General features: G+C 46.9%; 3 protein-coding genes across 3 annotated transcripts in view; 1 reads left to right on the forward strand and 2 right to left on the reverse strand.

The window, feature by feature from the left end:
- CCDC30 (coiled-coil domain containing 30) overlaps positions 1-2,124 on the reverse strand; it is a 40,110-nt gene extending 37,986 nt beyond the window's left edge. Inside the window, exons 1-2 of the mRNA XM_068658279.1 lie at positions 1,969-2,124; positions 1,268-1,382 (exon numbers count right to left, since the gene is read on the reverse strand). Coding sequence (XP_068514380.1) covers positions 1,268-1,325 — 58 coding nt within the window. The 5' untranslated portion in view covers positions 1,326-1,382; positions 1,969-2,124. The remainder of the gene's footprint in view (positions 1-1,267; positions 1,383-1,968) is intronic.
- A 1,184-nt stretch (positions 2,125-3,308) lies between these two features.
- Positions 3,309-6,730, reverse strand: PPCS (phosphopantothenoylcysteine synthetase). Its single transcript, XM_068658287.1, has 3 exons — positions 6,194-6,730; positions 5,875-5,978; positions 3,309-4,723 (listed from the first exon to the last, which is right to left on the reverse strand). Exons 1-3 carry the CDS (start codon positions 6,690-6,692, stop codon positions 4,400-4,402), a joined length of 927 nt encoding a protein of 308 aa, XP_068514388.1. The 5' UTR covers positions 6,693-6,730; the 3' UTR covers positions 3,309-4,399.
- A 25-nt stretch (positions 6,731-6,755) lies between these two features.
- Positions 6,756-19,487, forward strand: ZMYND12 (zinc finger MYND-type containing 12; the record flags this gene model as incomplete). The annotated part of the gene is made up of 8 exons (XM_068658963.1): positions 6,756-6,886; positions 7,198-7,339; positions 12,567-12,738; positions 13,793-13,962; positions 15,351-15,473; positions 16,628-16,748; positions 17,738-17,883; positions 19,056-19,487. Coding segments are annotated over 8 exons (1,125 nt in total), but the record flags the coding sequence as incomplete, so codon positions are not given.
- Between the last annotated feature and the right edge of the window lie 1,964 nt (positions 19,488-21,451).

The following is a 21,451-nucleotide window of genomic DNA, read 5'->3' on the forward strand; positions in this document are numbered from 1 at the left end:
CACCATGGAACCACAGGAACTCCTCAGGAATTGCAGGCTGGTAATAACTTGGTCACAACTAGGAGCCCAACAATATCGTGGTCACAGATCTCAGCTTCCATTTCAGTGTTAATCATTGCTCAACAGCCATGAGAATCCTTTAAAAATGGACAAAGTTGAAAAGAGCAGAGCCACCACGAGGAAACAAATGTAAATACAGCTTTGTAGACGTTTTCATCACACGCCTGCCACCTCGTGGGAAAGATGAGGGAAGAATCAGTAATAAAATTCTCTACCCCTAGCGAAAGGTCACTGGGTCATTTCAAAGCCTTGTGCACCAGCACCCAACAGTACAGTACAGCTCTTGGAGCCCAGAGGTGCCAGAGGACCAGATTTTCAGACAGTGCTTAAGCTCACCTACCTTTTAAGCGTCACTTCACCAGATATGCTCCCTGAAACCTGCATGCTGACCAGAGCCAAACGCTCAGACCTGCAATAAATTTCCCCCAACTCCTATATTCACTGCTCCAAATAAAGCATGCATAACAAAGACCCTGTTCAAGCTATGTTTCTCACCCCCAGTCTCGCCACTGGCCCAGGATAATACATACCACAGAAGGAAGAGCTAACAGTAACAGCGTGCTGCTAGCAGCACTCAAAGCATAAGAGAAGACTCGTAAGACTGAAGAAAATCAGGAACAAAACAACCCCAGGTTTGAGAGAGAAGCAGATCATTTGAAGTGAAATAATTTGTTCTAAACAGAACAACTACATGAAAATAAGCACAAACTACAAGTTCTGAATCACTGTTGCAAACATACCTGTCCTTCAAAGTTGTTTTTAAAAACTATGGGCCTTGTCTAAACCAAAGCCAATGAATGGCAAAGTTAATTCATCAACTTCAGCAGGAGCACAGCTCAAACTCAGCTACCGAACAACTTAGAGTAGGAAGATGAACAGTACAATCCATTCTGTTCTTCAAACATGCTGAAAGATACTGTGTGACAATGCATCTACATGAGGTGAGAAACTGTCCAACTTACTGAACAAAGCCAGTAAAAGCAGACAAGAATCGCTAAGTCGATTACAAATCAATTCTAATGCTTCAGTTTCACCAACACTTCTGCCAACCTCCCAAAAAATAAGCCATGAACGCCGGTCTCACAGAACTCATTGAGAAATGTTGTTGTTCCTGCAAAGAAGCTTTCAGCCAGCTCTGCTGGAAAACTTGTAGAGCACTACCTGGCAATGCATCCCCTCGGACTGTGCTTCAGAGGGAAAGGATTACCCTGCTGCAGCTGCATCAGCTCATCTCTGAGGTGCTCGTTTTCTTTTTCATACTCCATGAGGACGTTGTCCCATTCCTCTGTCAGGTTACGGACATGGCCCACGTAGCTTTCCACCTAGAAAACATGAAAACATCACTGTGCTTCAGCACGCTTACGACCAGCTCAGAAACTTACTCGTCAGCAAGTTACTGGCACGAGTAACTCTCCAGCTCCCTTCACCCCCAAGATTTACAAGATAAACTCAACCATTTGCACAACACTACACGTTGTGCCATTTTAGAATCCGGGGACATTTTGTTAGGGAGGCAGCCTTTCAACTAGAAAGGCCCCATTTCTCTCCCCCCTCCCCCTTTTTTTTAAAAACAAAAACAAAAAAGGTCTTATCAGAAGAGACACAGAAAGGCCCAGCACTGGGCAGCAAAGCAGACCTGGCACAGCACCAGGAGCCCGAGCCGGCCTTTAACCGGATTTACTGGGGGGCGCAGGGGACGTGCACCGGCCCCGCTGTTGGGCAGATTTTTGGGCGTGGGGACCAGAGGCCCGCTGACAGGAGCGGGGCAGCCGTGCACTGGACAACAGGCCCGAGAGGAACGCGCCCGCCAGCCGCCCCCGCGCCCCGTTACACGCCGCGGGCACGGGAGACGAGAGGCGCAGCGGTAACGCCGCAGGGGCAGCCCCGCGGCCGGGAGCCCGCCCTTACTTCTCTCGGCTCCCCGGCCCGCTGCCGCTCGAGCTCTCCGAGCCGGGCCCGGCTGCTCCGCCCGCGGGGGAACCGCAGCCCGCGGGCACCCCCCGGCACCCCCGGAGCGGCCGCGGCCGCCTCCGTGAGGCGCGGGCCGGGCCCCGCCCCGCCCCCCCGGGAGCCGTGGCAACAGGGGGGGAGCCGAGCGCGACGCCGATTGGCCGGGGGAGCCGTCACTCAGGCCGGCGAGCGAGAGGCCCGCCCCCCGAGCAGGCCCCCGAGGGGTCCCGGCAGAACGGCCCAGCCCCGCCACGGCCTCCTGCGGGCTCCAAGAGGCGGGGCCTGGGGCTTCCCTCCCCCATCACCCCCTCACAAAGGGCAGGACACTGAGGTGACACCCGGTGCACTTCTTCCACCACTTGTTCTAACGGTGCTTCAAGGGTGTGCTTCATTTACTCGGACCTGACTTTATGTAATGCTCACCTTTGCCAGCCCACCTCTGTTTGTAAGTGCAAGACTCAAAATAAGGCAACAGAAACCTCTAAGCTAGCAGGACCATGCCTTCATATTGGTCATGAAAGATTAAAACAGGCAGCTTTCCGCGTGCACAAGCACATACAATACTCGTGCAGCACATTCCATCCTTTCCTAAGCACTTCACCTCCTTGCACTCTGACAGGTACTCCCACATCTGACCACAGTCTCCATTTCAGTTTCTTAAAACACACTCTGCTGTCACCCGACAGACAGGAGGAGACCTTTTACTCCCTGATAGTGCAGGTCGGCCAGGGCTCCAGGGTTAACAGGAACATTCAGCACCAGCCACGTGCGCATCCCTTGTGCTGGCAGATTCTCCCTTCAGAACCACTTTTAATGACCACTACAGACCTCTGCAGGCATCAGTCCCAGCCATACATAAAGTATTGGTTCCTTCTCCTAAGCTGCTAGCTCTCTCAGCTCTCCTGAGGAACCTGGGCTAGTTCTTCCACCACTAAATACGTGTATAACCTGCCTGCAAACTGTGTGTCCTTCAGGCACCCCTCCTGCTCTGCTGAGCCCGTTCTCACGCTCTTTTCAGCCTCTTGTTCTGCTGGGTTTCTTTTCCTCATTGAGCAAACCTATTTTCAGGTGATCGGTGCTGTTGTAACAGCACTTCTTCCTGTTGCCTTCTTGTGTGCTCACTGGTTTTAAGATCATAGAATGGCTCGGGTTGGAAGGGACCTTAAGGATGAGACGATCCTCACCTTTGGAGAGGACTGTGTGAGAACTGCACTACAGCGTATTATTTTCTTTGTTTACAGAATTACAGTAAATTCATTTTGAGGAAAGTATGCAAAAAGGCACGCATTGGACAACAGTAGATATGCAATTAAATTTATTGTTTCTCTTTTTTAACTCTGTAATTAATGGCATATTTAACCAGCTTCTAAGCATACATTCCTCATGCTTACAGTAAGCAATCATATGGAAGCAGGATTTAGGGAAAATCTGGAATCCCACAGCTCTAACTGGCTCCCTCTTTAACTCCATCCCAACAGCCAACAAGTACTTTCCTCCCGAGGCTGATCACTAACCACCTGTTCCCAAACCTGACGCTGCCACTTATCCTCTGTGCCACACGTCCCTTCACCTTTATGCCCCCCAGCAATCTGGGAACACTCACGCTGGAAAGAACATCACTGAGCAAAGCTGCTCTAAGGACACCATTACAGTACCTATTTGGCTGCTCTTTTGCCACTCTCCAGTTCCTCTCAGCTCAGCTTGAACAGCACTTCCTACAACAGGTGCCAATTCCCAACAGATACTCAAGAGGACTCAGCTCAAAGAAAATAACCACAACTGCAGCAACTGCTACCATTTCTGCTCTGAAAAGTGTTTGTAGGCAGAGTTCTTGAAGTGTGGGTCCACAGGATCTATCTCAGAGTAGCAGATGCTCTCCACCATTGCCCACTGTTACCACGATGGTCTCCTTCCTTTTTGCCACACTGGTTTCACCATCTGCTTTCAATACCAGTCCATTGCCAGCACTACAGCTCCACTCCAGTGTGTAACAGAACACCTTATTTCCTGCAGAGCTCCATTCTTTCCATCCAGCATTTCAAAAAGAAACTTTAAAGAGGCAGATTCAGAAAAATCATTTATAGACATATGGATACCATTTCTCCACCTCCCAGTTCTCCTAAGCCCATGGGGCAGAAATATAGCAGTATGCCTGTTCCTTTTCTACAAACTAAAACAATTTAATTTATCATCCTTTGGAATGTTTTCACTTCTGTGTATTTTACTTTTTCAAAGCAATCAACAATAACCATCACCAAGCTGTAGAAAAGTAGACAGTTTTGGACGGCAGCCTTTTCCATAGCGTGATTCTATTTACCTGGAATAGAGAACTGCTCCAGTTCCACTCCCTCTCTAGTACAACTTTGTTTAATTCATTCAGAGCCAAACCTCAGATTTTCTTCTCTATAAACAAGGTATGTTGGCCCTGAAGATAGCTCACTATCTTTTCTTCTATTTCCATGCCTTGCCCTATTTCTTCATCAGAAAGAGACAATGGAGTCTGTGAATCTTTGGTTACAATAATAACAGAGGTTCTCCGTGACTCCAGGATATTTGCTACCACCACCTGGTGACGATATTTCTCCAGAGCCTTCAGTGATTTATCAATTAAAATCAAGGGATCTGTCTCCAGTTTAAAGGAAATAACGAAAGCCTCCGGAGCCCATTCTTTGACAAGAGGAGAGAGCATTTTTGGCACCATCTTCATTGTGATCTACGTTAGGAAAACACAACAGAAAAGAAGTTTCAGTAAAAACGTAACAATGTGTTTCAATGAGAGATAAGGACAGCAACACAAAGACTAAGGAAATTCTGCCTTCACATGACTTCTCACTGGGAGATTTTTCGAGACCATAATTTGTCAGATCTCATCAAACAAGGTAAAACTTCACTAACATGAACGGAAAAACTAGATTCAAACACCTGTCTGCTATTCACAACAATCAGGGTGTTTTTAAGCAATGAAACTGTAACTACATCAACATACCTGTACTTCTCTTATTTGAGTGCTCAAGAACTTAAACTTAAGCAGAGGAAGATTAGTACAGACTTAAAACTGCAAGACACTGTGTCTTTGGCTCTCCAAAATCCACCTTATCAAGGCTCAACTCTTCTTTCTATGAACTCTTTCAAGACACATGAGGCATATATATGCCAAAATATGTGGAGGGGAAAGGGGGCACATAGTAGCCTTTTTATTCAACTTCTCAGCCTCTGGGCTTGTCACTGGATTCAGGTAGGATCTTATTTTTTCCTACATTAAGGATTAAAAAAATAAGACCAGCAACTCATTAAAAGCTAATTAAACTAAACCAACAGAACAAATTTGGTATTTGTTATATACAGAACTCCAGATCCACCTGTTCCCATAAGTAAAAGGGGCCTGGGCACCAGAGACATGCACTACACCCCTTAACCACAGGAAGGGTACTAAACATAAATGCAGATCATTCTAGGACAGGACTGATCCTGCCGTGCCCTCTTATTTGCCCACCACACAGCCCCACTGCTTCTTTTGCAGCAAAGCTCAAAGAGGCAGCCGGGGAAACAAGAGGAACTTGGTCTAGGCAACAATTCACCCTAAGACAAATTAAAAAAAAATCCCTGGTGCAAGGGATGGAACAAAACAATGTAACTCTGCTATCTTCAGAGGCTCCTGCTCCATGGAAATGGACTTTCACATTCCCAGGGAAAATGCCCATTTTTGGCCAGTGAGCTTTTGCTCTGTGACCTCTCCCAGGTCTTATTCAGTCATCCCCCTGCCACCCCCACCCTGTCAGGATACCGGCACCACCAGGGTGCTGGGAGGGCACTACGAGGCTGCAGATGTGGGGGGGGGGGGGGCCAGGCCCAGGGGTGCCTCACCTGCAGAGGCCCCTCCGAGGACTGGATCTTGTGCTCGGGCATCTCCGAAGCAGGGATGTAGAAGTCGGACACCGCCGCTGCCAGGTAAAACATGACGCTAGAGCCTGTGAGAGACACCAACCGCCAGCACTCACCGTCACTCACCCGCACCGAGCTGCCAGGCCCCCTCGCACCGACTGCGACCCGCAGGGACCGACCGGGGCCCCCCTCACACCAAGCCCAGGCCGGTGCCCGCGGGGCCCCCCTCCCCACCCTTCCCCCCGCCGCCTCCCAGCGCTGCTCGGAGCCCCCTCACACCCCCACCAACCCCCCCCGGTACCGAAGGGCGCCAGGGCGCGGGCAGCGGCTCGCAGAAGCGCCAGGTACTCGGCCAGCCCGGTGAACTCGATGGCCAGCAGCGCCCCGCTCTCGGCGGCGCGCCGGTACTCGCGGAGGGCGGGCAGGAGGCCGGGCAAGGCGGACGGCTCGGCGGCCACGCCGGGAGGCGGCCCGGGGGTGAGGCGGAGCGCGTCCAGCAGGGCGGGCCCGGGCGGCGGCAGGGCGCGGGCCCAGGGGAAGGCGGAGCGGGCTCGGTGCAGGAAGCAGACGCCGTAGCCGGCGCCCACCAGCCGCTCGGCCGAGGCGGCGCCGCGCCGCCCGCTGCTGAAGTTCTCCAGGAAGCGCACGGCGCGCGCCTCCAGCGGCACCTGCGTCCCGCCCGACGTCACCAGCGCCACGCGCCGCCCGCGCGCCGCCTGCGCCTCCGCCCAGGCCCGCACGCGCTCCTCCGCCGCCGCCGCCGCCGCCTCCTCCGCGCCACCCGCAGCCGCCGCCGCCATCGCCGCAGGCCCCGCCCCCGCCACAGAAGCCCCGCCCCCTCCTCCTAAAGCCCCGCCCCCTTCATACGAAGCCCCGCCCCCCGCCGGAAGCCCCGCTCCGTCGCCCTGGCAACGCTGGAGCGGCCGCGGCGCTGCGAGCTGTGCGGGGCGGCCGCGCGGCTCCGCTGTGGGCGCTGCCGCCTCACGCACTACTGGTGGGTGCCGCGGCTCCACCCGCACCTCACGGGCCGGGCTCGGCGGCGGGGAGCCCCGGGTGGCAAAACCCAGCGGTAGCGGGGGGGCTGCGAGGGGTTCGGGAAAGGCTTCGGTGCCGGGAGCCTCCTGCCGCTCCCTTCTGTGCTGAGCGTGAAATGCTCGGTGAGCAGGCTGAGTAACAGGCGGGACGGGCTGGTGGTGCTGTGAGTAATTCCTGTGGTGAAAGCCCTGCAGAAACAACGGGCGGTTATCTTCCTTTACATCATTTCCAAGTAAACAAAAATATCGTTCCCCCCCCTGGTTCTGCCAGCGATGTCGATCACCAGAAGGCCGACTGGGTCAGTATCCATGAGAAAATATGTCAGCTGCTGGTGCCAGTCCGCACATCCCTCCCTTTTCTCATTCCTGAAGAAGAAAGAAAACGCGGAGTGGAGCAGCTGGTGAAGAGGCAGGTACGTACAAGAAGGAAGGAACACCACTTCAAAGTGCTGCCGCCAAAGTTTAATTACATCTCTTCTTCCTATATGTTGATGTGCGTTGTGTTGGGAGGGCGTGCAGTTGGTTAGTCAGTATCTTAAAAAAATAAGAGTGGAGTTTGCAACTAAAACTTGCTAATAAAAGGAGCGGGAGCCTCCTCTTTCCAATTCTACAGGCCTCCTGCCTTTTTAGCAGTCTTTATTCCTAGTTCTGAACTTCTTCATTTTGCTGGCCTGGCAGCAGTAGTCCTGCACCTCCTGCCTCGCAAGGGCAATCAGTAGTTTGTACATCTCCCCAGTGAGACTGGGAACCAGTTTTGGTTCTTACAGGGTGTACTGGTCCTTCAGTGATGAGAGGGATTCCCCTTTCTCCGAGCAGGGTGTAAAGAAATAAAGTCCTCTCCCGTTGTTTACCTGGCCAACTTTAAATGCTCCTTCCCACCAACTGCGGTCTTTTATCTCTGCTCTGTTGGCCTCTAAGGAGTTGCAGATGTGCTGCTCCTTTCCAGCTGGAGAGGTTTTGAACTCTTTTTTGTTTATGGGGTGCAGCATCTGCCTTTCCACAATGTTGATAGAATAAAATAACACACCCAAATACATCTGCCATTTAGAATGATCTTTTCCATAAAAAAATAAATTATCCTTCTGTCGTTACATAACTGCAAATCACAGAACAGTAGGACAGCAGAACAACAGAAAGTAAAATGGTAACAATCAAATGTTGCCACTGAGAAGATTAACATCATTAATCTTCTGGATTTTACACCCTGTATTGCTTTCAAGATTGTTTCTGGGCCAGATGCTAGTACTTTGGTGCAAGTGGCTCATTGCTGCAGTCAATACCTCTCTTGGGAGCATACAGAAGAAAAAAGGTTTCAAAGGGCTGGAAGCTGGGTGGACAAAAGTCCTGCATGGTAAAAGCTTGTGAAAGCCTCAGGCAACAGATTCCTTTAAGATTTGTAGGAATTAGGCACTGACAACACAGTTTGTTTTTGAAAATGCCATCTGATGGAAAATCACAAATAAGATTGTTGACCGAAGAAAGCGTGTTGTAACAATACGTCCTAGAAACCAAGCGGGTGGTAGTGATGATGTAAAAAAGGTTATGGATTTAAACATGTAGGATGGATTATAAGCCCACTGTCTGGAGATGGGAAAGACATCTTTAGTATCAGAAAAACAGGTTTCACTCCTGACCCAAACAAGCCCTTAAGTTGCACAACTGTCTTTCAATTTCTCTGAGTATTTCTATAATACAGGGTCAGCCTCAAGAAAAATGCAAAAGCATGGGGGTGGGGCAAACCAGGCAATCCTACTTTTTTAAGCTTTTCCAGAAAACTTTACCTACGTATTGAACATTGACATTGAAAGCGTCAGTCATTACATCATTGATTTTATAGCAACTAAAGTTATGCTGTGTACATTACAACAGTTCCCATGACCACTGAATCAGGGAAATACTTTAGCTGGAAGCTAGTCATTTGTTTTTATTAGGTTCCAGTGAAAGCACCCGGAACATAGGGCTGATAGGGAAGCATGCAAAGGGAGAATCCCTCCTCTTGATTAGAGTGCACACCTAGGTTAGCATGCAGTGACTCCAAAAGTGCTGCTTGAGCCAAGGTTTGGATTGGCTTTGTAGGAAAAGCTACAGACAGCAAACGGAAATTGTTTTTCTAAGTGAAGATATTTATAGGATTTTTAACAACTATGATTGCATTTGTTCTTTGACCTTTGTCTCCAAACTATTTAAATAAAACACATTCTCAGAATGTTATATGAGGATACGCCTTGTCTTCCTTCTCTCCTAAGAAAGGAGTGAAGAAGTGGAAACATCTTGTTTGATACTTGCTTTCTCACACATTGAGACTGCAGCTCCTAGCCTACAAATGAGGTCTGCTTTTATGTACAGCAAGGTATAGGGAAACTGCTAAACGAGGGTTGGCCTAGGTTGACTGACAAGCATCAGAAAAGCAGTATGGAGACAGTGAGAGTATTTAATGCCCCATCTTGCTGACTTCATTATTTTCCTATTCACAGAGCTAATAAAAATGCTCTAAAGAAGGCCTTTGGAGCTAAGGGAAGAGCGATGTGGTGTCCTCACAATCATAGAGAAACTATTCTGCTGAAAGCCAGCACATAGGTTTATTATTTTTTGAACATTTCTCTTGTACTTTACAAACTCCTACACTGTGTTTATTTGAAAAAAAAACACAGCTTGAGCCTCTGTCAGGACACAGGAAAGCCAAAATGCCCTTTGGCCTAAGGGAAAGTGGTGCATTAAGCTGAGAGCCAGGAGGTTATGAGTTTCATACCTCATTATGTACTCCAAAACTTTGTTGATAGAAATCTGCTTTTGTCAACATAGCCGTGGGGGTGCCTACAGACAGCACCTCCAAACTGACAAAACTCCAAGTTTCTGTTTGTAAAATAGCCTCACCTGCCTTTGTGCTGTCAGTTTACCCCAGCCTCTGGGTGTGGGAAAAGAGTTCACACCGCAGCTACAGCAGTCCTCCAGCACCGATGCTAGCCCTGCTGATTGTGGGTTTTAACTCCAAGGACCCGCGATCAAAGTGACTGGAAGCCTGACTTCCTCTTCAAATTGTGTTTTCTTCAAGCATGCCATCTTTATGGGTGCCTCTGAGTGAGGAAATGAACGTGGCACAGAACCCCAGGTGTGCACCCAGCCCCCTGTTCCTGCCTGGAGCAGAGCTGGGGTCCTCAGCCTCCTCAAACCCTAACCGAGGGAAAAACTGTGTGGGGGCATCTTCAGAGAGATCTCTGTAATTGCTACACACATGAAAAGAGCCCAGAGCTTGCAGGTCTCTGGGAAGGAGTGGGGCTAAACAAGACAGTGCAGGGCCAAAGCTAACGATGCCCTCCAGGCTTGCCACGGTGCTGCCTTAGATATTCAGCACTGCAGGGCTTCTGTCTCCTGCCCTTTCTCCTCCTGGGAACCGTGCAAGAGTCTGACCTTTAGCTTGTCCTCACTGCCAGTGTTTTAAGATAACTTACCTCATGGGAATCGGTGATCATCCTATTGACAAGGAGTAAAAAAAAGAATTATGCAGATCTCCAGCACCTCCCCAGATGACAATCTGATCATCAGAGCCAGCGTTGGGAGAACAAGTGGCAAGGACAGAAAAGGCAGTCTGATAAACAAACAGCAGCTTTTCATTGTGTCTTGCCCTCACCATGTGCTGACTTTCACCTCAGCACCTGATCCCCCAACTCAGTTTGTGTTTTGTGCATATGCACTCCCTGACAACGAGTCCCTCCCCAGCTTTCCTGCAGGCCCCCGTTAGGTATCGGAAGGCTGCTGTAGGGTCTCCCCAGAGCCTCCTCTTCCCCAGAAGACTGAGACCTTACAGCGGCCTTCCAGTGCGTAAAGGGGGTCTATGGCAAAGCTGGGGGGGGGGGAATGTCAGGGAGTTGCAGTGATAGGACAAGGAGCTAAGGCTTTAAACTAAAAGAGGGTAGATGTAGATTAGAGGTGAGGAGGAAATTCTTCACTCAGAGGGTGGGGAGGCACTGGCCTAGACTGCCCGGAGGAGCTGTGGCTGCCCCATCCCTGGCAGTGCCCAAGGCCAGGCTGGATGGGGCTTGGAGCAACCTGGTCTGGTGGGAGGGGGGTGGGATTAGATGAGCTTTAAGGTCCCTTCCAACCCAAACCATTCCATGATTCCACGTCTTTCTCACTCTCCATATGCTGATAGCTCAGGGGCTAGAGAGAGGGTGATGGTTGTGTTTCCATGCTCTTGGATCTCCTTGTTGCAGCAGGGTTCTTCAAGGCTCTCATTTATCTGGAAAGCACAGTCCCTTTATCTCAGCTGTGATCTCCAGGATGCACTCATACACTGTCCTTGTGGTTCCCTGTCCCTGAGCCATTCTTTCACCTATGGCATGATTCTTATCTTATCTGATCACTTAAAGTTCAGTAATATGCCTAAGCCATAACCTGTCCTCTAAAAGCATTGGAATTTGCTTTTTCTGCCCTCTGCTCAGCTGCAGCTGGAAAACCAGGCAACAAAGCAGAGCCTGCAAAGAGGTAAAGCGTTATTTTCTGCGGGTACTCTCTGCACAGGCAAGGGAAGATGCCTTGCTGCCTTACCATGGCAGCCCTGCTAGGCACGCCAGCAATGAGGTTTCTGTGCAGGCAGCCTTCCCTCTGCACCACTTGTACGAAAAGCCAACACAGAAGTGCCAGGAGTTGGCAACAATTATGATGAAAGCTAAGAGAAATAGATAAGTAAGTATCCTGGCTCTTTTTTGTTGGCAACCCTTAGCCTGTTGTAAGGGCACAGTTGCTGGAGAGCACTTGGCAACCAACAGGCATTCAGATGGAGATACGTGTACATTTTGGGAGCTGATGAGCAGATCAGGTGCTGCAAAGGGTAAAAAGACCAAATGCAGTGTGGACTGCTAGGAAGCAACTATACCTGTGAGAAACATGGTTTCTGACAGCAAACAGAAATCCTACAAAGTTGTTTGACCACCAAGCCGAGCTTGGGCAATGGAGACACAGGAGTATAATTCAATGCACTAGGGTTTTCTGACTTTGACCAGCTTTCCAGACTCTGTACCCAAACTGACAGGCCTTCAGAGCCCAGAACTGGCCAGGAGAGGGTGAGGGGAAGCTGGCAACCAGGATGCTCCAGGATGCATGCAGGTACGCTGCCGTCCTGCCCTGACCTTACTCAGAGCTGCAGGGCAGTGTGCTGCAGCACTATGCAGTGAGCTCCCTCCTTGCTTCCAGACAGCATCTCCTGCAGCTGGAGCTGTGCCATGCTGGCACCAGCTTGGTAAACCATACGCTCTGCTGCCTGCTATGAGCCACTGTTACTATCATCAGCAAAATCCTGCCGTAGCCCATTTGTCTAATCTTTTCTGTGGTCTTGTGATGATCATTTTCTGTGCTTCATAGCTTTTATTGCTACAACCTTATTAGTCTTTCTTTATAGGCCTCACCGATTCCTTGTCTCATAAGACAGCACCTGACCTAAGAGGGTGCCCAAAGCTGTTCTTAGTAGAAATAGCAATGGAATCCAAGTTCTAATATGACAGCTTTAATTTCCATCTATTAATTACAGACACAGAAAAAATTACAATCGCTGTTAACAGTTGGCCAACTTGGATGTAAAAAGAGACCTTGCATATTCTTTCTCCTTATCCCTTGCTCACTCTGTCCCACTATTTATCCCTGCAGAAATACATCATTGATCTTACATACAGCACAGCCCAGAAGTTTCTTTGGGATGGAAAGCACGAAAAAGCAATGCCTGCAGCTTTGCATGCGTTGCGTTTCAGCACTGAAGTGTATGGCTCAAGTTCTGTGCAATTGGTGCCTGCTTATCTCCTCTTGGCTGAGGCCTGCATTGGTAAGCACTGGTCTAAATAGTAACTTTGGCAAGGGCAAGATCTCCCTTGGATCAGATTTCTGGTTTCCTTTTACCATTTATCAGGGAAGGACCAGCTCTACATTTCAGCATTGTGCCATGTCTCTACTCTGCCCTGCCTCAAGGGCATTCCAGAGAGATTTGAGAAGTTATTCCCCATTTTCTGCGTGAGTCTGGGGAAAAGAATCACTCATCTGTGGTGAGAGATCAATGAAAGCAAATGAAATGTTTTCTCCGTCTCTACCGATTCCCACATGAGAAGCAGTATAAAATTTTATTGTTTACCTCTGTGGCTTCATAGAATTCTCAAAAGCATTAAATTCCCAAGGGCGGTTGGTTGGGTTGTTTTCTCTGGGAACCAGCACATTTCTGAGGCCATTGCATCAGAGGAACAACTCAGTTCATTCACAGAAGTGAGCTCCACCAGAAGCAGAGCTTTTTCTCATTGACTGCGTGCTTTATAAACAATGTCAAATTGGGACCCTCTATGCAGAGAACTGGTCTCCTCAGCTGTAAACGTAAAGGACTGAGAAATTAAATTTAAACTTATAAAATTAAAGGTTGGACTAGATGATCTTAGAGGTCTTTTCCAACCTGGATGATTCTACAGTTACTGTAAACCATTGCTGTTATAGGAGTATCCACAATACTCTACTGGCAAAACTGAGCAATCTCAAGGATTGTTGTAAAATGGAGTGGTGAGGTAAGGGAAAAAAATCACATCAGTAATTCTAGTGTGATAATACACTAGTTGTTAGTTGCTGTCTGGAGCTAGCCTGTTTTGTACACGTCTTTCAGAGGTACTGAATGCAATACACAGTTTCTGGTTTCTCTCCTAGCTCTAGCCTGCCTGCAAGTTAGCTTCTCAACACCTGCTTGACTGAGGAGCACTCTGAAAAGAAGAGGGGAACGCACAAATTAGGTCTTCATGTCAAGCTACAGCAAAGGGATAGCTGGCAGTATCCTCTGCATTTCTAAATATGAAATTATCTTTATCCTGCCTTTTTTTTTTTTTTTTTTTTTTTTGTCATTTCAGGTGTTGGCCATCATCTGCAGGCATCTAAGTATCTCTCCCAAGCTCAGTGGATTGTCCTCAGAACTCCAGACTGCAGTGCTGCAGTTCAGCATAGATTACATCGCAGTTTGGGGCTTCTCTGTGCTGCTGAAGGAAACTTTGAACAGGCTTTATATCACCTGGCAAATGACGTGAGCCAATTAAAATACAGCAACACTTCAATTTTCCTTCCTTCTCTAGCTTTTCCAGATCCTATAGAAAACCTCAGCAGACAGTTTTTTGGGACTGATCTTAAGTACCATAAGAGTACATGTTAATAACACTTGACCTGTGTAGTCTAAGACACCTTTGTGTCCATGTGTTAGCTAAAGTTGTGTTTTACCACTTACCATTGTTCTCTTGAGTGATATATAACTTGGCTTTACTAGGTCTGCTTATAAATTTATCTATCAGTTTTGTTATGGTCCTGAGATGAACAGGCATTCCTACCATAAATTGGTATAGTTGCCTTTTATTCAACAGATAGGTTTCTTTATATTTTGGCTGTCATTTTCCTTAATACTTTTCTGTTAGGTGACAATTCTCCATCATCCATTATTTAATGAATGTTTTACTTAACTATTTAAATGTCTGGTTCAATAACATGTTCCCCAATTCAATCTTCTTAGCCATAAGAGCAGTTTGTAAAATTTGAAGTCATTATTTCCAGCAGTGTTCTTTGGGATGCTTTGCCTGTTATTTAATCCCCCAAAAGGCAGATGGTCTCCATGACTTCCTATTTATGTCCCATATAGCCTAAATTTATCCAGTGCAGAGTGATGTATACCCACTACTGTTGAATTTGATAGTAGCTTTTTACAACAGCTTTGTGTGGGTGTAAACGTTGACATAAGGTGGAGGAGAATTAGACACTTTCCATCCTAACAAATGTCTTTGTTTAGTTTGTAAACCTAGAGATTCCCTGCTATGCCACTGTATTTTTAGGTTCCCTGAATCTGGTGCCTGAAAGGAGTAAAGTTATAGTTTTTTTTTACTATTAGTGAGTCGCTGGCCTACATTAGAGCAGCCCAAGACCTGCTCGAATTCTGGCTGCGTGTCTGAGATCTGCTGAGAGTCACACGCCAGCTCAGAATAGCTGGAATGTACTACTGCAATGTACCACTGCCTTCCCACTTCCCTCCCCTCACTTTGGCTGGGGCTTCAGGGGAGAAACAGCCTCCTGGCACATGACTGGAGAGCTGAAAAGCAGCAGCAAGTTGTTCGTTTGAAGAGGAGAGACATGAGTTGCACAGTAAGAGGTGTGGGAAACCTGTTCCACTCTTCAGCAGGGTAGCACACCATGATAAGGAATCATCTGCCCCAGCTAGCAGGGATTTGGGGGTGTTGCATTCCTTTGTATAAAACACAAAATACAGGTTTTGTAGTAACATAGTTTATAGTTATAATTAGGTGTAACTAATGTTATAGTTACACAGAAAGACAGAATGCTTGCAGTATTACTAATCTGTAGTGAAAAATTTCCCAGGGTAGATATGAATGCTAAATTTCTGCATAATTATTTTTTAAATATTGTTTTCAGATTTACCTTGCTAGTTCTACATTTGGGCTAAAATCTATTGAGACCTCTGGAGGGTGTTTCCACATGGCTAATGTTTTCTTTCGCCAAAACAAAATGGACATAGCAGACTCACTGTATGCTGAGGTTAGTAAAACCAGTACTCATCCTGTATCTGTTTCTCTTTTTTTTTTTTTTTTCTTCTGTGCACTTTTCAATGTTTTCCTGTTTCTGACTGCCTTTAATATGATGGTCACTATATCAGCATTTTAGCATCAATCTCAGAAACTGTTTTCATACCTATATATTTCCCTGAGTTAAACCAGAATAGATAAATCCTACATGTGCTAAATATATGTATATACATACATACATATATATATGTGTGTGTGTGTGTATATATATATATATATATATATATATAAAGTTGCAGTCTTCAGTTTTGGCAGCCAAACCTTGTTAAAAATAGCTTTACTACCAAAAGCTCCCCACAAAAGGTTAAAGACATACCCAGATGTCTTGGAGATGGTGGCCAGAGTTTCCATAGTGAGGGAAGGGCGGAAGGGCAGCAATGGAATGTGAACAAGCAATGTAAAATTTAAGCAGAGTACCAGTGAAAAGTCGCAGTGATAAAAGCTTGTCAGCATGCAAAGCAAAGGAAGGAACAAGAAGAAATTCTTCACTGTGGAGGTGGTGAGGCACTGGCACAGGCTGCCCAGAGAAGCTTTGAATGCCCCTTGCTTGGAGGTGTTCAAGGCCAGGTTGGATGGGGCTTTGACCAACCTGATCTGGTGGGAGATGTCCCTGCCCGTGGCAGGGGGTGGAACTAGATGTTTTTTAAGGTCCTTTCCAACCCAAACCATTCTGTGATTCTGTGATTCTATGATTCTGTGAACAGTTGTCTAACCAACGTAATAACTGAAAAGAAAAAAAAAATCTTTAATTTGTTTAGCCTGATTTTCTGTGGTAAATGAGGCTGTGTCAGATAATGCAATCTGCCTCCACTCCCCTTACAAACATCCACCAAATTTGCTTTTGGTTAACAATTTAGTTAGATTTATTCGAGTCTGATGAAAATTAAAAGATAGAGCAATGAAATTCCAGCTTGTGCTCCCACTGGGAGAAGAGCCATCAGATCTCCGTGTGAAAGAGCCAGCTCGGCAGCAGCCGGCCCACTAACCAGCAAGCACTTGGGTTATTGTGGCAGGGGCATGCATTGCAGGACACATTGTTTATAGAATAATTAGTTGCTAAATGCCATGTGTTCATACAAGTGAAATAATTCATTTACTTCCTGGTAGGTAACTGACATCTGGCATGCCTTTCTTACGAAGTCAGTTCAAACACAGGAGCAAATTCACAAGTCAAGAGCAGAAAAGTCTCCATTCACTGAGGACAAAGAAATCAGTGAAGACAGTATGAGTAAGCACCATTGCGCAAAAATGTTTCTGAGACAGGATTTAAAAAAAAATCCATATATTTTAGTGGTCATATTTACTGTGTTGGGTTTTGCACTGCATTACTTTAGACCAAATTTAATCAGAATCATGGGTATTTATGCTTAGTGGATAGTGCTGGATGAAACAAATGAGACCACTTTAGAAATGAGGGTGTTCAAGTGAAAACACAGCGTTCTCCTTTTGGTTTACCTGCTCCTTTTCACAGCACTCCTGGCAGTGACTTCAACAATACAAGATTTTGTCTTTCGGGATTTTATTCCACTTGAGCATTCTTGTTTCTTGACAGCTCCTTTCTGTCCATTTAATTATGTGAAAGTGATATTTCATCTCACTTATGTAGGTTTCCATCTGAAGCAGTGGGACACAGTGGAATAGCATATGCTGATAATTGGATATATTAATCTGGAGAATACTCTCAGAAGAATAGCTGGGGAATCTCCCACTTGGACGTAGGGGAAGTTGCATGAAGCATTGAGAAATACGCTAGATTGTATGGTACTACTCTACACTCCACTGAAGTGAAATGACTAGGAAAAGACTAAGCTCTGTTCCTTGTCTTCTTTTAACCGCCTATGCTCCTAAGAATATTGTCAGAGAAGAAAAATGTTTCTGCAAATCTCCATGCCTGGCATTCTCTCAAGCAGTAGTTGCTGCAATAGGAACCACACAAGGCAGGGCTACATGATTCCATCTTTGGTTATGACAAGAGTATGAAAGTTGCTCTTTTCATACAGCTGTTTTGACTTCACATCCTTACTAAAGGCTAATCAACACAATTACTGACTGGATGAAAAGGTATCTGTTAATGGGTATGGAATTTGCATGGAGCTGGGATACCACATTGATGCTTGTAGTAGAACAGCTTTGATGTCTAGAAGAGATAATTAGTTAGTTTTGAATATATTATCTTCTATACATACATCCAACAAGTTTATTTCATTCTTGATGCAGCTGAAGCCCAGCAAGCAGAAGCAATTCAAGTACTGAATGCAGTACTAGACATCAGAGAACAGGCACTGAAGCAACAACCTGGCGAAACCGCAAGAGTTTTACATGCTCTTGCAATGCTTTATTATCTGGTTATGGATTTATCAAAGGTGAGTTTCACGAGGTGAAAGGGTGCAGGAGGGTTCCCTACCTCTGCTTCAGTGTTGGCCCCATCCCACAAAAGGAGGAACAAGCCAGTCCTGGCACCTGTCCTGTGTGCAAAACTGCCTTGGAGCACTGGATAACCTAAGGCAAATATGCCTTGGCAGCTCTGCATGAAGCCAGCCCATGATTTGCACCCTGTCAAAGTTAAAAAAAAAAACACTGGATCTGTTTTGATCTCTGCCACACCATCCACAATGGATCCAGTAGTTACTCATGTTTTCTAGGTTTGTCCTTTATCTGGGATGTCCTGGCAGTGTACCTGCCTGTCACAAGCCACATTTAGACATCAGTTTGGATGTTAAACAGCAAAAAAAACATAGGTCTTGCATGTGTCCCTACTTGAGCAAGATTCCCTGCATCTACCATGATGTTTATGTAGGTTCACACTATCAGACCTTGTAATTCACTTTTGAATTTGCGCTGCTTTATTTAAGAGATTGTGGCTACAAATTTCAGGTGTAACCAGTGTCCAGTTCTCTGCATTCAGAATAATGGATTTGGAGAAAGTGCTGAACACTAATCACCTAGAAATTGGGCCTTTTTGTTTGGGATAAGCAGTCAGAAACTCATGTTTCTTCTGCCTATGATTTGAAGGGTGAAAATAGAGATTATTAATGGTCTCTTCGTTCTACTAGAGAAAGCCATAGGATTTGGAAGACACAAAGAAACAAATTCAAATTAGAAAAAAGGCAAAGCTTTGTAATTGTGGGAATGTCTAGTCGCTGGATGAACTGCTGAGGGAAGTGAGGGATTTAGTTCAAACTGAGTCAATACAGCTGTTTCTGCCTGAAATAGCTTTGAGAATGTTCAGATGAACTGCTGTATCAGATGGGAGGTAATGATCTCCAGCAGGAGGAGCTGGGGTTAGTAATCTCTTCTGTCTGCACCACTGGATCCTAAATAAATAAATAAAATAAATAAAATAAATCTGTTGGCAGCTTTACTCTCTCCTCTAAAGCAGCTTGTACAGGTCACCCTCTGAAACAGGCAGCTGAGTGACTGGAGCCTGGATCTGATCCAGTGCAGCTATTCCAATGAGCCTCTGCAGGTATTTTAAGTGCTCCTTGAGAAAAGCCAAATTCCTGACAATTACATTGTCTTTTTTGTTTCATTCCAGGCTTATGAAATGGGGACAAAAGCCTTTGACCTGCTGAAACAACTGCCCCAACAAGAATCTCTAGAAGCCATTGGCCGTTTGTTAAAGTTGATTAACTCCAAGCCTTTTTACACAAAATAAGGAGCTCTTTCTACCAGGGCCAGGTCCTTGGCTACAGATCCTAGTTATCTAACTATGTTGAAAACAATGAAAATACATTACAAGGCATAGGTCCTGTCTGCTATTGTCATCTTTCTAGATGTGTCCTTTTCCATCTCCAGGTGTTTGAAAGTTCAGCTTTGTGGTATTAGTTTATTTTCACATGCTGGTCAACCTCTGTAGACTGTTATGGAATAACAGCATGAGGGTGGGAAACAAAAGCACAACCATCACAAAATGCATAAATTGTTACCTACTTGCTTATGTAAATAAGAACAGCCTTTTGCATCCTCATGTTGTCTGTTCATTGTCTGTTCATGTTGTCTGTGATTCAGAAGCTAAAACCAGCTGACATATACTTGTTACTGTTTTCCTCAATTTTCTTTTCACTTTCATGAGTGAGATACCATGGAGAGATATGGGAGGAAACCAGGGAAGGTCTTCGCTACATTCCTAACTTGGGTGGTTGACACCTGCTCCCCCGAACATGGCTGGGCTTGCTCAGGTGTTTCACCGTTCTGTAACACCCCTCAGTCTCCAACCACGGTCTCACTTTTTGCAGCACTTCAAAGGAGTCTCATAGGTAGCTCTGGACACTGAGGGACTCATTTGTTCCACGCGTGGGAGAACTTGCATCCAGGAGGACCCATGAGAACAGCATCAAGAGCTGTAAGCATGCTTGTCAATGGACTTGAGGCAAAAGATTAAAAAGTTAGCTAGCCTTTTAGCCAAGCAGAGCTTGCAGCCCAAAGAAGTGGCTTCTTCATGTCCAAGAGCTTGCCAGCACATAGGCATCCCATTCTCTCTGGTGCCAGCCCCGAGAGGACAAAATCCCCTGAGTTGCTGTGTGCTGCTCCCCATAGGCTCCCATCAAACTGGCTGCCAAGCTCTCATGGGCTTCCTTGCAGAGCAGAGAAAGAACAGCAGGGCACAGAGTATGTGTGACCCTTGGTGTATGAAGGCCAAGATACATTAGAGAAGGGCTAGAGGAGCCCCACGAGAGCCAGCCCTGTACCTGGAGGCAGCTGCACAGTGAGCTTGGTTCAGACCCTGAAGCATGTGACAGCTGGGAAAGAGGTTAAGGGAAACTTGCCCTGCTGCTGAGGTCTGGATTCAGCTGAGCGTTAAGCCCACGATTAATTCTCATTTACTTCAGGAGGATTTATGAATGCATTTAATTGCCTTGCTGAATTGGGATGGAGTCAAGTACGCTTTTAAATGCTTCGTCGAGCTGGGACCTGAACAATTAGAAAGGACTGATATTCCTGGTAAAGGGAAAGCCATTCACTCCAGTTCAACGGATTTTAATTACAGAGGGTGGGATAGCTCTGAGCAGTGCACACAAGGCAACCCATAGCAGACAGACTTGGGGGCAGGTGGGAGACCTCCAAATACTGCTACGGGAGATGCTGGTGGACACATCCACCCTCATATCTCTGTTCCAGCTAACCAGGGCAGCTCTCACTGAAACTGGGCCGAGCACGCGGGGGACTCAAGGGGGCGTGCCAGCAGCCAGGATGCTCAGCGCCTGCTGGCACTGTGCCTCAGGACATGGAGGATTTGGATCACTGTGGCTGGGGATTTGGAGGCAGTAATCCCCCCAGGGCATGCCACAGCCAGGCTGTCTCTGCGTGACGTGTCAGGCTTGTGTCCCCTCCATGGTGGTGCCACACAGCACAGTATCACTGTTCCCGGCTATTTAAAGCAGTGTGAAAATTAATTTTTCATAGGTTTGAGGGCTGGGCATCTCCAGGAGCAGCGCCTACACACTGATGAGCAAGGGCTGGAAAAGGAAACCCTAGCAATGGTAATGAGAGGAGCCCTGGGCAGATGACCTTATCCTCAACCCAGTGTTCCACTGTGTGTCTTGCTGGAATTTGCACAAGGAGCATTTTTGGGAGATTTGGAAGATTTTTTACAGGAGCTATTTCCTCTGACCCTCAGGAACAGCCTTTTCCTCTGTATACACTTCAGGGGAAAGAGACATTTCAATAAATAATAGAAAACTGAAGTGATCAACATCAGCATTTCTTTGCCTGGAAGTGTTCGGGCTTGTAGTGCTTGGCACCTTGTTAAAGTGAAAAATTCCCCCAGGAACCAGCGCCATTCCTCCCTGTCTTAGGTGCTCGCAGCAGAGCCGCAGGAACGTGCTGTCCCGACGCAGATCCCAGCCCCAGAAGCTCCCAGAGCAGCCGACTGGGCCAGGGGCAGCTGTGGGGTCCAGCGACAGCCCTCAGGGGATGGATCGTGTCAGGTGC

The sequence above is a fragment of the Anas acuta genome, chromosome 22 (assembly GCF_963932015.1).
Source record: "Anas acuta chromosome 22, bAnaAcu1.1, whole genome shotgun sequence".
NCBI lineage: Eukaryota > Metazoa > Chordata > Aves > Anseriformes > Anatidae > Anas > Anas acuta.